A 17427-nucleotide genomic window follows, 5' to 3' on the forward strand; every position below is an offset into this window, starting at 1 on the left:
TTTATAAAGTGTGTGGTTGCCTTCTAGTCACTTTGCTCAGCGCTACTGCTTGTAGGCAGGCATGACGAGACTCTTCAGTCGACCCATGTTCAGGGGAGGTGGGTTTAGTTTCCTGCACGCCTCAACGTAAGCGACGCCGCCTCTTAGCTCCGAAGCTCTTGCCTCTAGACCGACAATTTTTTGGAGCTGGAAGTGAACCGGATTCCGGAGCTAAGAGGCGGCGCCGCTGCGGTGTGAACAGGAAAAACCGGTACTTTTCAGCTCCAGCTCCGAGCCGGAACCTTTACCTTTTGGTAACTTAATTGAACTATTGTGGGGAAAACAGTATTTCTATGTGTTAAAACATCTCTGGGAAAGAAATAACTCAAGTCTGGTTTTCTTTAATTTGGTCCAACTTTATTATTTATGTATTTGTAACGGATGTTTTGCAGTGCGTGTTCAGAAACTAAGCGTGGAGGTTTTTCACCTTTCAGTGCTCTAACACAACAAATCCGTAGGAGATTTCAGGAATGAATTAAATCAAGAATACCTTGTAGTGATACTTTGATAACAGATTAAATCGTGAAAATCTTAAATGCAACATTAACTAATGCTACTTTCCTTACGACTGTACGGGTGTTTCTGTGATGTGATTATTTCACACTGAGAGACTCAAACATCAGAAGAGACTCGCTGAATTTGCAGAGAGCGATCCTGAAAAATAAATATCATTTTTCTTCTGCAGCTGCAAAAGAAGTGTTGCTGGAAGAATCGTTTACTTACACAAAAGTACTAATACTACATTTAAAATACTCCATTACAAGTATTCAACTATAATCAGGAAAAATATCCTTAAGGTTCTACAAGTAAAAGTACTCAATCTGCCCAAAAATCCTCGTGTTTTTGTATATATTAGTATGTACAATATATAATGATATTATTAGATAGTTCATATATTAATAGCATTTTTAACAAAAAAGATATGAGAATTCATGTGTATTTATTTAGTCTAATCAGGAACGTATTCTGCTGAAAAAATGCCTACATGTGTGACAAAGCTTAAATAATTATAATATTAGTAATGAAATATATATATATAATTCTGCATATTTAATTATATTTTGATGCTTATGCTTATGTGCTTTTAGTAAATCCTTGAATTTAAGAGTTTGACTTGCAATGGAGTATTTTAGGCCCATAGTATTTTTACTTTTACTTCAGTAAACCCATTGACTTCCACACAAACAGAACAAGAAGTGCTAAAATGCTGACTTATTTCTGGGTTTTAGGACTCATTCCTGCAGAAGCTGATGCAATATTATGCAAAAAGTCTTAAAATTGGAAAGCTTTTAACATTGAAGTGTATAAACTCAAAGGAATCGGTACAGTTAAAACGTCACTAATGTGGAATAATTCAAATAACAACGAGCTGTGTAAAGCTACATTCCTCAGATTTGCTCAAACATCCAATAAAAAACAAGACACACTCATTCCCTCAGCTTTAAAGAGAAAACACACAAACAGCAGATTGTAATATAATGTGTAAACTTCTCCCTGATGCAGAAATCATAATCAAAGTGCCGCGGTGAAATCATCGTCTACATGTATTTATGGCACTAAACCACTTTGTCACAACCATTAAACTGAATAATCTTACGACTTGCTTCAGAGCTCCAGAGAGGACGGACACTAACCATGCTGATGGAGCGTTGTTTTTTTAACACACAGTACACAGTTTGGCAGATCATAAGCATTGTTTTTGATGAACAGCACTAAACTCCGAAGAACAGAACCATCGGCACGAATGGGTTTCACACATCTGAGTATACTCTGAAAACCAGCGTTGGAGCCGAATGAGGTGGAAAAAAATGTGTTGGAAATTAAGTCAACAACAGACTGGAGCCCGTGGGCACGGACATGCGAAGGACCCCCCTCTTGTCTTTATAGTCACTTTAAGTCTTCTCGTGATAATGTTGTGTATTTATGTAGTTTTTTTGTAGTCATTTTAAGTCACTTTGTAGACATTTTGGGTCTTTTAGTGGTCATTAAGCTCTCTTTGTAATCATGTTCAGTCACTAAGTGGTCATTTTGTGTCTCTTTGTAGTCCTATTGATTCACTTTTTTGTCATTTTGTGGTCATTTTAAGCCTTTTCATAAGAATTTGATGTTACTTTGTTGTGATTTTATCTTTTTGTCGTCATTATAAGTCACTTTGTAGCCATTTCCAGTCACTTTGTGGTCAATATGTGACAAAATGTATGCATTTTGTGTCTTTATAGTCATTTTGTGTCTATTGCGGTCATTTAAGTCCCTTTGTAATCATTTGAAGTCACTTTGTAATAATTGTGTGTCTTTTAAAGTCACTCTGTAGTCATTTTGTGTATCTTTCTGATTGGTGCAAGTCTCTTTGAGTATATCGTAGGTGAAGGTAAGGGGGCCCCTGACACTTTGGATCCCAGGCCTGTGCCCAGTTATCACCCTCTGTTGAAGGTTGAATATGCCAAGACGATCCCGGAGCTTCTGTACAGGTGATATTTCATGGGGAAAAAAGAGCCGAAGGTGAGCTCCAGGCGCCGCTGAGGAGATGCTCTGCGTTTACATGAACATTACACAGTCCCTTATTAGCTTTGAGTAGTGGATGTACTGGTGGGCCGACACCAGAGTAAAAGAGTGTCTGATGGAGTCTGTCTCAGTGATCAGTTCCTCTTCCTGACCGGCTCCTCCGCAGCCTCGTCCTCCTGAGCGCCCCCGGGGAACGCGTGGTGGTAGAGGTGCCTGTGATTGGCTGCTACGTTGTACAGCTTGTAGAGAGCCTGTGGAGCAGACAGGTGTTTACAGGTGGTGGATTCACACACACATACTGCACATATTTTATTGCATTCTATTTCAATGTAAATACTGCTTTATTGGATTTTCTATTTTACTATATTTTTTTATTATTTTTTTGTAATGTTATTATAGTGTTCTTAGAATAGTTTGCTATCTGTGTTTTAAAATTTTACTTTTATGCAGTGGCGGTTCTAGACCAATTTGACTGGGGGGGCCAGGCTGGGGGTATTTGTTTTAGTACATTTAAGTTACAGTCGTTTGTTTCAGTAGTTTTTTTCATTTAGAGTATTTGTTTTAGTAACTTTAATTGACAATTGAATTAAAAACATAAACAGTATTTGCTTTTGTATAAGGTAATGAACAGTTTAATCTTGGCTTGGTCAGTGTTAAGGGCCCCTGTTGCACCACCCCCCCAAGAACCGCCCCTGCTTTGATGTATGCACCACGACACCAAGTCAAATTCCTCGTACGTGTCAACCTACAGTACCTGGTAATAAACCTGATTTTGATTCTTCTGATTCTGATTCTGACAATATCAGAATCAGAAGTCCTTTATTAGTCCCACAGCGGGAAATGTACGGTGTTACAGCTAACGTGGCATAGCAGGTAAATAAAGGCATGCAATAATAAAGAATACATTAACTTATTAAATACAGAGAAGAAAAGCACACATTAGTAATAAAATACACAACCATAATAAACAACCATGGCTAAAAATGAGTATTTGAACAAAGGGGAATTTATGTATTTCTTTAGGGTCGCAAGGGTCTTTAAATTAAGCCGAATTAACCTCAGAGATCTCCTCCTTCCTAAAACAACCAAACGTTGTAATTAAAACCAACAAAAACACTAAATAAAGCAGTTTCAAGTTTAAAATCAGTGTTTCCTCTATGGAAGCAGGTCGGAGTTGCTACGAGCTAAAGGCTAACGTTGGTTCAGCTCGTTTCTCTGATAAGTTAAGATTCAAAAGTTCAGGAGGATTTAAAGGTGGGGTAGGTAAGTTTGAGAAACCGGCTCGAGATACACTTTTTGTTATATTCTATGGAATGCTCTTAACATCCCGATAGCAAAGAATATCTTAAGTGCTTTGACAAAAAATCCATAAAAAATGTCATCTGTGGAAGCCGTAGTACTGTAAAAAGCACGACCAATCATTTTAGCCGGCCCGGCTAAAATAACTGGATGGCCTACCTGCCTGTCAGCCTTCCATCGGGGCACAAACTTATCTCGTGCCCTCATTGGTCATGTGCGCGTTCGTGTGTGTTGGAGGAGGGGCTCTGTAAGGAAGTCTGAAGGAAGTGGCAGCTTTTCTCCGGTTGTGTATTTTCAAATTCTAGCGATCTCGAGCCGGTTTCTCCAAAATTACCTACCCCACCTTTAATCAGAAGCCGAAATATCTACAACGGTCTGATCTTCTACAAAATCAAAGATAAACACTGGATAAAGCTGTTTCACTTAAAAAAAGCAGTGTTTCTCTGATGCAGTTTGATGAATTTAGGATACAGGTACACAAAGTACACAACTCAACTCAATAAAAAATATATTGCTAGACGTTTTTACATATTTTAAATGCAGAAATGTTACTGTTACATGCCGTAGTGGGTGCTTGTGTGTGTGTGTCTCTCTCTCTCCCTGATTGTCTCCAGGTGCAGCCTCTCCCCCAGGTGCTCCCAATCCCCAATCAGGGCCTCCTTAAAGGACCTGAGGAAGGCTGCAGTGGGCCTCTCCTTCTCCTCTGGCTGCATGTCGGTTTGCTATCCTGGCTCCAAAATGGTGGAATGAGCTCCCCATTGACATCAGGACAGCAGATAGCTTGCACATCTTCCGGAGCAGACTGAAAACTCATCTCTTTCGACTCCACTTCGAGCGATAGAATTACTAACAAAGAACTGCTAACAGAGCACTTATATACTAATAAAGGACTGGCTTATCTAAAGCCAGTTGAGTAGCACTTGAAATATTTCGGCTCTATGAAACCTGATGTACTTATATGATTCTGTTTTCTTCAAGTTTGTATCTTCCTGGTCGAATGCACTTATTGTAAGTCGCTTTGGATAAAAGCGTCAGCTAAATGTAATGTAATGTAATGTGTGCAGCATGGTGTCTCTGTCTCTGTGTGGGACCTGTGTTTCGTTAATTATTAGGAGATGTGCTCCAGTGTATATTTGTGTCCTAGCTTATCTTAGTTTACTTTGCAAGTTGGCTGATGAGCCCTTTTTTTTTGTCCATTAAAAGACCATCTTGTGGCTTCACAGATCAGTTTCCTCTCTTTTTTTTCTCTCGCCAGGTCATTTTATATTTTGTTACTTCCCTTTGGTTCCCCTAGCCCAGTAGGGAACGTAACAGTTACATATATTACATTTAACTACTTAGGATAACTTAAGTAAAACAACATTAAAATGTGTATTATTGTATGTATTTGCAAATATTTCTGTGAGAATCAGAATTAATTATCCACACGTTTAAGAAAATTCATGCCCAATTTTATTTCTCCACTTACCTCATTTGTGCTCCCCTGCAGAAGCATTAAAAAGAAAGAAACATACAGTATCAGCACATACATGCATTTATAACAAAGCATGGTCAATATAACAATAGATTATTTCTGTAAATGGATCTGTCCTCATTCTCTGCCGCTGATGTGAAAGAGGGTTGCTGCCCTCTGGTGGTTTGAAGATACTCAATAATGTAAGTTACTGATGAGTCAATTAACAGATTTTCTAATTAATTGTAATAATGGATTGTTGTTTAAAAAACTTTATGCAGTGACCCATTGATTTCGAGACTTCTCTAAGTGATCAAATGCTGACTCATATCTGGGTTTGAGGACTCATTCCTAAACCTGGAAATTAGTAAGCACTTCCTGTTCTCATGTCTTAAAATGAATGTTTTTTTTATTCGTTTTTTATTTTTTCCGAAGCCTGAAATAAGGTCTGTGGTTAATTCAAGCTTAAAAGATGACATCACTGCACCGCTCTGTTTCAGGCTTCAAACCAGAAACCCATACAAAAAAAAGCCATTGACTTTCAGATAAGTGAACAGGAAGTGCTAAAATGCTGACTTATTTCTGGTTTTGACGTCTCATTCCTGCTGTGGTCTATTCCTAACTTGTTGGGAAAACACTGAAAATACTCTTCCAATATCAGAGTAGCACATGATAACAAAGGTATCCCAACTGTAGCTGTGAACATGACAGGATGTATGATTACCTAGAAGAGCATCAGGACTGTTTGAGGCATGTGATAGCTATGTGATTAACATGATGATTCAGCCTCTATGGAGATAGACATATGACAAGCATGATCATTTCTGACGTGGAGCTAATCTGAAGTAAACATTGAATACTGCTTTCTATTCCTCCATCTTGTGACTGTGTAACTCCCTCTCTTGTATATCAGCATGTGAAGGACACTGTTCAGGAACTAGTTGATGCTCTGTATGTGATGACTACTTCCATTCTGGAGAGGATCTCAAATACATGGATCCTGAGATTGAAGCTCAAGCCGGTGACGAGTGACATTTTTCATAACTCTAATAATGTTAATGTTTTTCCAGCTCACCTGGTCCCACAGGGCCCCGGCCACCTGGTCGATGACGGCCCCCAGCTCTCGGTACTCCCCAGAGTATCGGATGTAGGCCCAGGTGCAGAGCGTGATGAGCGCCAGGCCCAGCACCATGTTGCACAGGCTGGCGATCACGTCCACGCCCACGAAGCCTGTGATGCCGGCGGCCACGTACATGACGAAGATGACCACGAAGAGGGTGGCGGGGGTGCGTGCGGCGTGGAAAATGTTCTTGGAGTCGTTGTGCTTGATGTACTGGACGAACACCTCGTCCACCTCGGCCTCCAGCTGCTGCAGGTAGCGCCGGCTGAACTCCTCGCCGCCCATCTTCTTCACGCCCTTGAACACCTGCAACGCCTCCTCTCTGATGGCCCCGTGCCGCTTCTGCAGCTCGCTGGGGGCGAGGAAGGGCCGGTCCCCCCCGCACACCTGGGAGGGAGAGGAGACGGGGTGGTAAGAATGATTTTAAAGGTCACCTATTGTCCAAAATCCACTTTTTCCTGTCTTTTCTACATCAACATGTGTCCCCTCTTCTTCATGTCTCTTCTACATCAACATGTGTCCCCTCTGTGTAAAGAGATTCTGAAAGTCTCAGGAAAAAAGATTCTCTCACTTTTTGTCCTGATCCATTTATATAAAAACCTGTCTGAAAATGAGCTGATCAGATTTTGGCCACTTTGTGATGTCATAACCAAATCTCTCTCAGAGGGGCGTGGGGAGTGGCTCCTTATTTTCATCTAATGGCGCATTTCCACTACACGGTCGGCCTCGGCCACACTCGGTACGGCTTGGCCGCGTTGGGCCTTAACAGGGCCGACTCACTTCATGCTGCGTTTCCATTACAGTTTAGGAACTGGGGTAGTTACTATAGTAACGCAGTGTAGGCGGATCCGTGACGTCATCTTCAATGAGAACTCCAGAAACACAACACAGCCGTTAGCTGTTAGCCCTCAGAGCTCACAGCTCCTTATATATGTTCAGAAACTAGACAAAAGTTAAACAAGTACACACCACAGACTGCCTGTGTCATGGAGAATACAGTCGCTGCTTTATTTATGTCTGTATAGGCCGTTGTTGTGAGTGTGGACGGTCGGAGCATATACTGCGTTAGCTTAGCCAATCTCCATTTAGAAAACACGCATTTTAAAAGGTTTTTCGCCTGCCGTCTGTCTGCAGACTTGACAAAGCATTAATTCATGGTTTTTACTAACCGGTATCAGTATGTTGTTACTTCGGCATCATTTTGAAACGTGTATTACAATTAAATCACGGTCAAATATGTTCATCTTGTTGTAGTTGTAGCCCCCTTGCCAGCGCTCCTCTCTCTAGTTTAGCATACTCAGCCCGACTCAGCCCTGTTTGTTGGCCCCGATAGAACCACAATTTTGTCGGGCCAGAAAAGAGGTGAAAAAGTGGCCCCGGGCCGGGCCGTAACTAGGCCTAGTGGAAGCGCAACCAAAAACAGGCACGGCACGACACGGCACGCTTAAAGCGAGCTCCGCGCTGTAGTGGAAATGCGCCATAAAGTAACAGACAGAGAATCAGCACTTTGGAAACAGGGCTGAAACAGAGGGGATTATGGGATGCTGCAATGATCTGTTTGGTGTTTCAGCCAATCAGAGACAGGTTCTGTATATATCTATAACTATAATATATTGATGAAAAACTGTATAATAGGGGACCTTTAAATACTTTGTGTTTTGGGTCTGGGCTCCTGTTCTCAGGCTTCAGATAGCTAACATACTGTTTCTCCATTATGTCTTATGATTGCACTTAGACCCTGAAGGCAGCATCTCCCTGGTTCAATGGGATTTCTTTTGGATCATTGCAGAAAATACCTCTATCGATTTCATTTTAAAATCCAGTTTCTACAGACCTGCTCCATCTTCTTGCTGTACAGATCCTTTGCAGCAGCGACTGCAGCCAGATTATTCGCCTCTGCTGTGGCCTGAGAGCAAGCAGGTGGGAATATGTGGATTATTTAAGGGGAATACAAGATGTTTTACAAATAACATTATGTTTTGCATGGATTTCTGTCCTCAAGTTAAGGAAAGTGGGAACATATTGAAAATATATCAGCTAGAAAACTTTAAAGCAAGGCATTTTTACTTTCAGTAGCCCATAAAATACTTATATATACTTAAAATTAGGCATTGCAAAAACATTTAGAGATACTAATTACTTTATGGACCAACATAAACAGTAAAGTGTATGGAGACAGAAGTAGTAGTTGCAGTAAAATGTAAGACGATGTGAAAACGTACCTGCAGCATGGACTTTGGATGGGGCAGCTCCTCACCTTGGTAAATTTTAATGTACGCCTGAAATAAAGAAAATAGGATAAAATACATAAAAAATAACATAATAAATACATTGAATCTAGACACAGCGAAACTCTCTCTGAAGGGAACACAGAGATTGTAGCCTTTGCAGACCATTAACATGCATTAAAACCTACAGAACACACTACAGGTGAGAGAACACCACACAAGCAGAATAGGGACTCTTTAACACTCAGAACATATGAAGAACTTTTCAAATCTGATGTTTTTTCTGGGACCTTGAAGTACTCCAGCAGGCCTCTGCAGGTGATCTTGCTGCCGTTGATCTCCTTCACGTCGATGTTCTCAGGGCTGAGCAGCCACGGCACCAAGACCTTCAGGTTGTTGATGAACTCGCCATCAATCTCTGCACGGTAAGACATGAAAAAAGTGTTTTACATTCAGCTCACGCATGTGTGTGGTAGTCCAAAAAAGAAACAGAAAATATAAAACCCAGCTTTTTTAACCGAGCGGTGTTTCTTTACAACTGGTGCAGAACCTGCTCATGCATAATTCATTAATGCTCGCTCTACAGGGAGATACATTTATCATAATTTACCATGAAAACTACGACAGTTTGCATATTTACTTTCATGCAGTATATATCCTGCATCCTGTCCAACCTCAGAGCCTCGCTGTGTTACACATTATTGAAACATTTAAGTTATTGTTATACTGTAGTACATTTGTGTACAGACCCTAGTATTTCAATTTGTACTTAAAGGTCCCCTATTTTACTGTTTTTCATCAATATATTATAGGTCTCAGATACAAATATATATACAGAACATGGCTCCAAACACCAAACAGATCATTGCAGCATTACCCATAATCCCCTCTGTTTCAGCCCTGTTTCCAAAGTGCTGATTCTCTGTCTGTTACTTTAGATGAAAATAAGGAGCCCCTCCCCACGCCCCTCTGAGAGATATTTGGTTACAAAGAACACAATGGTGCTCGAGGAGGAAATTCAGGTGATAAGGTGGGGGGGGGGGGGGTTACCTTGGTTGCTGATTGGCTAATGGTTACACAAGACAACACATCGTTATGACATCATAAAGTGGCCAAAATCTGATCAGCTCATTTTCAGACAGGTTTTTATAGAAATGGATCAGGAGAAAAAGAGAGAGAATCTTTGTTCCTGAAACTTTCAGAGTCTCTTTACACAGAGGGGACACATGTTGATGAAGAAGAGACATGAAGAAGAGGGGACACATGTTGATGAAGAAGAGACATGAAGAAGAGGGGACACATGTTGATGAAGAAGAGACATGAAGAAGAGGGGACACATGTTGATGAAGAAGAGACATGAAGAAGAGGGGACACATGTTGATGAAGAAGAGACATGAAGAAGAGGGGACACATGTTGATGTAGAAGAGACATGAAGAAGAGGGGACACATGTTGATGTAGAAGAGACATGAAGAAGAGGGGACACATGTTGATGTAGAAGAGACATGAAGAAGAGGGGACACATGTTGATGTAGAAGAGACATGAAGAAGAGGGGACACATGTTGATGTAGAAGAGACATGAAGAAGAGGGGACACATGTTGATGTAGAAGAGACATGAAGAAGAGGGGACACATGTTGATGAAGAAGAGACATGAAGAAGAGGGGACACATGTTGATGTAGAAGAGACATGAAGAAGAGGGGACACATGTTGATGTAGAAGAGACATGAAGAAGAGGGGACACATGTTGATGTAGAAGAGACATGAAGAAGAGGGGACACATGTTGATGTAGAAGAGACATGAAGAAGAGGGGACACATGTTGATGTAGAAGAGACATGAAGAAGAGGGGACACATGTTGATGAAGAAGAGACATGAAGAAGAGGGGACACATGTTGATGTAGAAGAGACATGAAGAAGAGGGGACACATGTTGATGTAGAAGAGACATGAAGAAGAGGGGACACATGTTGATGAAGAAGAGACATGAAGAAGAGGGGACACATGTTGATGAAGAAGAGACATGAAGAAGTGGGGACACATGTTGATGTAGAAGAGACATGAAGAAGAGGGGACACATGTTGATGTAGAAGAGACATGAAGAAGTGGATTTTGCATAATAGGTGACCTTTAAGTGAAGGATTTGAGGCCTGCATAAAACAGGAAATGTTAACCTTGAATCCTGCCGTCGAAGTTGGGGTTGGTGGCGACCTTGAGTCCGGGGTGGGGCATCAGGAAGCAGGAGATGTTGGTGAAGCAGGAGTGGATGTGTTTACGGACGTTCTGCAGCTCCTCATGCTGGTTCTCTGAGATCTGCAGCACACACACACACACACACACACACACACACACACACACACACACACACACACACACACACACACACACACACACACACACACACACACACACACACACACACACACATACACGCACACACACACACACACACACACACACAAACACACTTGCGTCAGGATTTAAGGATTGTGTGCAGCGATTGTTTAAAATGCATGTTATTAAGTCAAATCTGACCTTCAGTCTCTTCTCCAGGAAATTCATGCCTCCCTCCTGTCCGTAGGGAAACTCGTAGGGAAAGCTCCAGTCTCGAACCAGGAAGATCATAGACTAAAACCAAAAAAGTATAATTTTTAAATGTAATTTCCTGACATGTGGATGCAGTCATCACATTAAAGAGAGTGGAAAGGATTGAGGTACCTGAAAGGGTTTGAGGAACGTCTCCTCCATGGCTAGTCTGCCGTACTCAGTGAAGAGCTGGAAGAAGACAGATAAGACAAAATAAAACGTTAAGTACGACAGTCAGTTTTATTAAACATCAAAGGGAACCTTAAAGGGACAGTTTGGATATTTTAAAGTGTGGTTTTTGTGTATTTTAACTACTTTTTCTTGTATTCAGACTGTCCTTCTGATGTTATGCATGCTCTCTTGAAAGCCACCAGACTCCATTGACAAAACCACTCATTTAAACTGAACAGAACTAAGGAGTTTATGGTGCACCGCTGCCTCTGTCTGTTAGTTAGTTTGTGTTATTGTGTGTCTTCGGTGCATCCAAACGAACACTTTGATTCACCAAAGTCACACAATAACACTAAATAACTTACCAATCATTGCAGCAGTACACCGGCAGCTCCTGTGTTGTGTCAGGTTGAAATGACTGTTTTGTGAATGGAGTCTGGTCGCTTTGTCTAACAGAGCATTGAATTGAACTTAAGTTGATTTATTTAGGTGAATACACTCTTCAAAACATACAAACTATCCCTTTAAGAGTCCATGGGAGCATATTCCTCCAGTATGTGGGTTTATTTGGTGTTTCTTTTACAATATAACTGCAATGGTGTTTTTACCTGCAGGTGCTGAAGGTCGTCCTCTTGTACATTCTGTGAGATGTTGTAAACCTGAAAAATAACAATTATTATAGTATAACAACTGTCACCTGGTTATATATTTGTATCTATTGAATGAAGAGTGAAACAGGAACATAACGGTACTTAAAAGTACATATAACAAATATGAAAAATACAATTTAAAAGCTAAACAAATATGAACAACAAGAAAAAACTATAAAATATGAAAGAATGCCAGAGAAACTATGAAAAGATTACATCTACAATAACATACTAAAACAAAATGTGAGAATATGTGCAATATATGGGAATGGTGTCCAAAGATTGTGAACAGGTTTACTAAAAATGTCGACCTCTTGCTGTCGCTAAATGAAAGGTCAGGCAAGCATCATTGCACAATGTTTTGTGTCGATCCATTAAATAGAGACATCTCAGTCCGGTGTTGTAATGACGTACCATCCCTAGAACTTCTAAATGTACAAACCTATATTAAATCAGATAAATCTAAGCATCCTCTCCTGAGGCGAGGCGTACCTGCATGGAGCTGATCATGGTGCTCAGAGCGAACACGGTGGCCGAGTCTCTCAGAGTCGACTGGCTGTCAAACGTTCCCTGAGTGTCCATCAGCAAAACAGCCACCTGAGGAGGAACATACATAGAAATGATATATTATAATATACATAAATACATTTAAATAAGCCCCACATTTAAAGGTGGGGTAGGTAAGTTTGAGAAACCGGCTCGAGAAACGCTTTTTGTTATATTCCATGGAATGCTCTTAACATCCCGATAGCAATGAATATCTGAAGTGCTTTGACAATAAATACATAAAAAAATATCATCTGTGGAAGCTGTAATACTGTAAAAAGCACGACCAATCATTTGAGCCGGCCCGGCTAAAATAACTGGATGGCCTACCTGCCTGTCAGCCTTCCATCTGTGCACAAACTTATCTCGTGCCCTCATTGGTCATGTGCGCGTTCGTGTGTGTTGGAGGAGGGGCTCTGTAAGGAAGTGGCAGATTTTTTCCGGCTGTGTATTTTCTAATTCTAGCGATCTCGAGCTGGTTTCTCAAACTTACCTACCCCACCTTTAACAACTGTAACAATAAAGATATGTGGACATTAATGCATCAATATTAGTGATCCAATATCATAACAAACATGAGGCTAAAATGGATCATTAAGTTATTATACATTTAGTGCTTTAGGTATATTTATATATATTTATTTTTTCTTTTGATTTGGTAAAGCTTTAAGTATGTTTTGATGATCTTACTTTTGTACTTTAATATACTTTATTTAAGTGAAATTCCTGAGTTCTTCTTCCACTTCTGCATGTGGCTGATGCAGGTCTAAAACAGGTGTTTGAATGTAAAGATGTTTTCCTTTAAATGTGTCTTAAAAAAAATGTCTTAAAAGGATGAATTTAAGTGTGTCAAATGTAATGATGTCTCATTGTCCCTCTTGTGTTTAATGGTCTCCTCTCTGCAGGATGTATCCGGTCTTCACCTTGGTGCCGTCGGGTTTGTCCACCAGGAAGACTTCGCTCCAGATCTGGATCCCGGTGGTCTCTCTTTCCGACCCCCCCCTCCAGGAGAAGCCGGTCAGAGGCTCGTCTGCAACGCCCAGCCAGCCCTCAGACGCCTGCACACATTTATTAATTTCATTTACTCTCAGTCAATTGAAATAAATATTTTTCTAGGAATACATGCATGGAAAAAAAAAAAAAAAATACAAAAATGTATTTAGAGATAGTTTTTGTGTAAAAATAATAAAAACAAAATAATAATAAAAATAATAATGATAAAAAACAATAAAATAATAATATTAATTAAAAAATAATAATACAAATAATAAATACATCATGCCAGATCTTACGTGGTTGTACATGTAGCGCAGCATGAAGTCCATGAGGAAGGACTTGCCCTTCCGGAAGGCTCCGGCCACAGAGATGGCGACCACTTCTCGGTCCCGGACCTCTGCGCTCAGCAGGATCCGGCTCAGCGCCGCCTCGTCCAGCTCGAAGGTGTGGTCGTCCTTCACCAGCAGGACTTGAATCGGCCGCGCCCGTCCGTCAGGCTCCTCCTCCTCCGAGCTCCAGTCGTACACCGGCTTGTCGCTCAGGGACCCTGCAGGACCACACAGAGAGATGATGGCTTAAAGGTCCCCTATTATACTGTTTTTCATCAATATATTATAGGTCTCAGATATATACAGAACATGTCTCTGATTGGCTGAAACACCAAACAGATCATTGCAGCATTACCCATAATCCCCTCTGTTTCAGCCCTGTTTCCAAAGTGCTGATTCTCTGTCTGTTACTTTAGATGAAAATAAGGAGCCCCTCCCCACGCCCCTCTGAGAGATATGTGGTTAAAAAGAACTCAATGGTGCTCTAGGAGGAGATTCAGGTGATAAGGTGGAGGGGGGGGTTACCTTGGTTGCTGATTGGCTAATGGTTACACAAGACAAAAAATCGTTATGACATCATAAAGTGGCCAAAATCTGATCAGCTCATTTTCAGACAGGCTTTTATATAAATGGATCAGGACAAAAAGAGAGAGAATCTTTGTTCCTGAAACTTTCAGAATCTCTTTCCACAGAGGAGACATGAAGAAGAGGGGACACATGTTGATGTAGAAGAGACATGAAGAAGAGGGGACACATGTTGATGAAGAAGAGACATGAAGAAGAGGGGACACATGTTGATGTAGAAGAGACATGAAGAAGAGGGGACACATGTTGATGAAGAAGAGACATGTTGAAGAGGGGACACATGTTGATGTAGAAGAGACATGAAGAAGAGGGGACACATGGTGATGTAGAAGAGACATGAAGAAGAGGGGACACATGTTGATGTAGAAGAGACATGAAGAAGAGGGGACACATGTTGATGTAGAAGAGACATGAAGAAGAGGGGACACATGTTGATGTAGAAGAGACATGAAGAAGAGGGGACACATGTTGATGTAGAAGAGACATGAAGAAGAGGGGACACATGTTGATGGAGAAGAGACATGAAGAAGTGTTTTTTTGCACAATAAGTGACCTTTAATATAACATGTTTGTATTGTCTTTTGATGCATGCATGTGTGGATTATGAGACCAATAATGGACCCCTGGGATCAGACATGCAAAAGGCCCTATTACCTCTAAGAACCAGAAACACATACTTTTGGTTGTAGTTTTGGGTCTATTTATGGCCATTTTGATGGGTTATTTTGAGACTCCTTAAATTCATTTAGCCTCTGTGGTCACTTTAAATCTTATTGATGTAGAAGTGCAGGGGAAATAAAAATGTATTTAAAATGTTTTACTGTATTTTGTTGCATCCATGTGTGGATTTTGAGACCAATAATAAGCTTTTATTTCTCCTACAAAACCACTTCTAATTAGCACTGGAAAGTCGATCAAAATCAAATCATATGAGCGGATGATCTTCCAGAACCCCTCAGTGATGAGAGGGAAACTGAGCGGTCCATTAAGGTGACAGGAAACAGGAAGTTGAGTCCATTACTCCTTCCTCCTTCTACAGCAGCAGATCATTAGCATCGCATGAAACCTTGTTAATACTAATAATAATGAATCCTCTCTGTGTGTGTGTGTGTGTGTGTGTGTGTGTGTGTGTGTGTGTGTGTGTGTGTGTGTGTGTGTGTGTGTGTGTGTGTGTGAGAGATGAGATCATTCAGAGCCCTTCCTGTGTGTTTACTGGCACTGACTCAGTGTGTTGCCGTCATGCAGAGCTTCTCGATGAAAGACCGAAGTACTCAGATATTTAAATTAAGTAAAAGTATCTTTATTATAACTATAATACACCACTGTATACGTTGCAATGTACACCTTTTTACACATTTATTTGTAGTAAAATATGCACATTTTAAATGTAATGTATTATATTCATTTAAATATTTGTATTCAATTTTATTTTATTCATCCATTTTCTTCTTGTGTATTTATAGATATTTTGTAACGTTTTTGAATTAACCTCCATAAGATAAATAAGAAATGTATCTGATAAATGCAGTTTAAAAAAATTAAACAATGAGCTTAATCACAGACTTTACCGCTTTGAAAATAGTACATTTCTTGGAGAGAAGAATGAAAATGATCAGCAAGATATCACATATTTGCAGCTTCATTAGAAAATGACTGATTTTGCTTTTGGTCAATTTACAAATAGTGAAAAGAGTATGTGATGTTCATTCTGAGGCATCTTACATTTGACCAAGGCCTTGTGACAGATTAAGGAGAAGCTGGTCACATTTTGGAGCTAAAAGATTAATGCAGGATGTCAAGAAAGCACGTCGGTGAATAATTGAAGGAGGAATCAGCAGCCAAGGTTCCTGTCAGTTTGAGTTCACTTCTCCTGCAGGGGCCTCACCCTTCGCCGGCTTAACCTGAGAATACTGCTGCTGCTGCTTCTCCAAAAACAAGCCAAACACGTCTGCTAAAAGTGGGTCAAACCAGATCAACTCTATAATAACTAAACAGCTGCATTAACCCATTTTCACTTAAATGTAACCAGTCAATTTCCCTCCTCCTGCAGGACTGTATGTGAAGTAACACATACAGTAGGCATGATACATACCTGGATAATGATCATAGCATTCATGATTAGTATAGATATGGAGCTGATAAGGGCTATTTCCTGATGCATTATTACATAATGTGATGCACAGAGCATCATAGGAGGCTCAGTGTGACAAACACAGTGAAATCAGAAGGTTATTTTCAGGCCTTTTGGGGCCTGGACCGCCCAAACAGAGGCTTTCCTGCATGAAAAAAAGCACCACTACAGGCTTTAATGCTGGAATTGTCTGCTCGTTTATGCATATTAGCTCGAAATGCATGCAGGGACAAATAGGGGGTAAAATATATGTAACATTAGGGGTTTGAAATAAAAACAAACAGGTCGTAATTTGACTGAGAAACAAGACTGTAATGGAGGAATCTGGAGTAAACATGTAATTGGCTGCATTGCTTACACGCCTCGACAGGAATAAGAAAAAATGTACGTCAAGGAGAGAATAAAAAAACGGAATATTTGTACGTACACTCACCCCAGCTGTCTCTCTCTTTGCGGTGTTTAGCCATGTTCCTGTCCTGTATATCCCTGCTGTGTTTGTGCGAGAATCAGCGACCCTACTCGGTATTCATGAGTGTCTTAGGGCGGGGAGGATGCTCATCTCCTCCGGAACGATGCTCGATGCTCCGAGGAGGATGATGGAGCTTTTTATTCCTGCAGGATCTCATGCGTGCAGACAGGGGGCGCTGCTGTCTGTTGTTCCTGCTAATGTAGCAGCCTAATAATGCAGAGGAAATAAATGTGGTTCAGAGGGAAATGTACTCAAATGAGTGCAACCGCTGAGTATGTAAGGTATGTTTGCAATGCAAGTCTTTTATTGAGGCTGTTGTGAGAA

General features: G+C 40.6%; 1 protein-coding gene across 2 annotated transcripts; it reads right to left on the minus strand.

The window, feature by feature from the left end:
* Positions 1-374: 374 nt before the first annotated feature.
* On the minus strand, positions 375-17230 carry atl1 (atlastin GTPase 1). 2 transcript variants are annotated; one of them, XM_034129088.1, is made up of 14 exons: positions 17068-17230; positions 13886-14136; positions 13517-13651; positions 12540-12644; positions 12006-12056; positions 11359-11415; positions 11176-11268; positions 10815-10953; positions 8932-9059; positions 8636-8692; positions 8248-8319; positions 6369-6800; positions 5309-5323; positions 375-2792 (listed from the first exon to the last, which is right to left on the minus strand). In XM_034129088.1, the coding sequence occupies exons 1-14, from the start codon at positions 17099-17101 to the stop codon at positions 2676-2678; spliced, it is 1686 nt and encodes a 561-aa protein (XP_033984979.1). In that variant the 5' UTR covers positions 17102-17230; the 3' UTR covers positions 375-2675. The 2 variants fall into 2 exon arrangements, with proteins under 2 accessions (XP_033984979.1, XP_033984978.1); XM_034129087.1 differs by having other exon boundaries at positions 17062-17230.
* Between the last annotated feature and the right edge of the window lie 197 nt (positions 17231-17427).

The sequence above is a fragment of the Trematomus bernacchii genome, unplaced genomic scaffold (genome assembly GCF_902827165.1).
Source record: "Trematomus bernacchii unplaced genomic scaffold, fTreBer1.1, whole genome shotgun sequence".
NCBI lineage: Eukaryota > Metazoa > Chordata > Actinopteri > Perciformes > Nototheniidae > Trematomus > Trematomus bernacchii.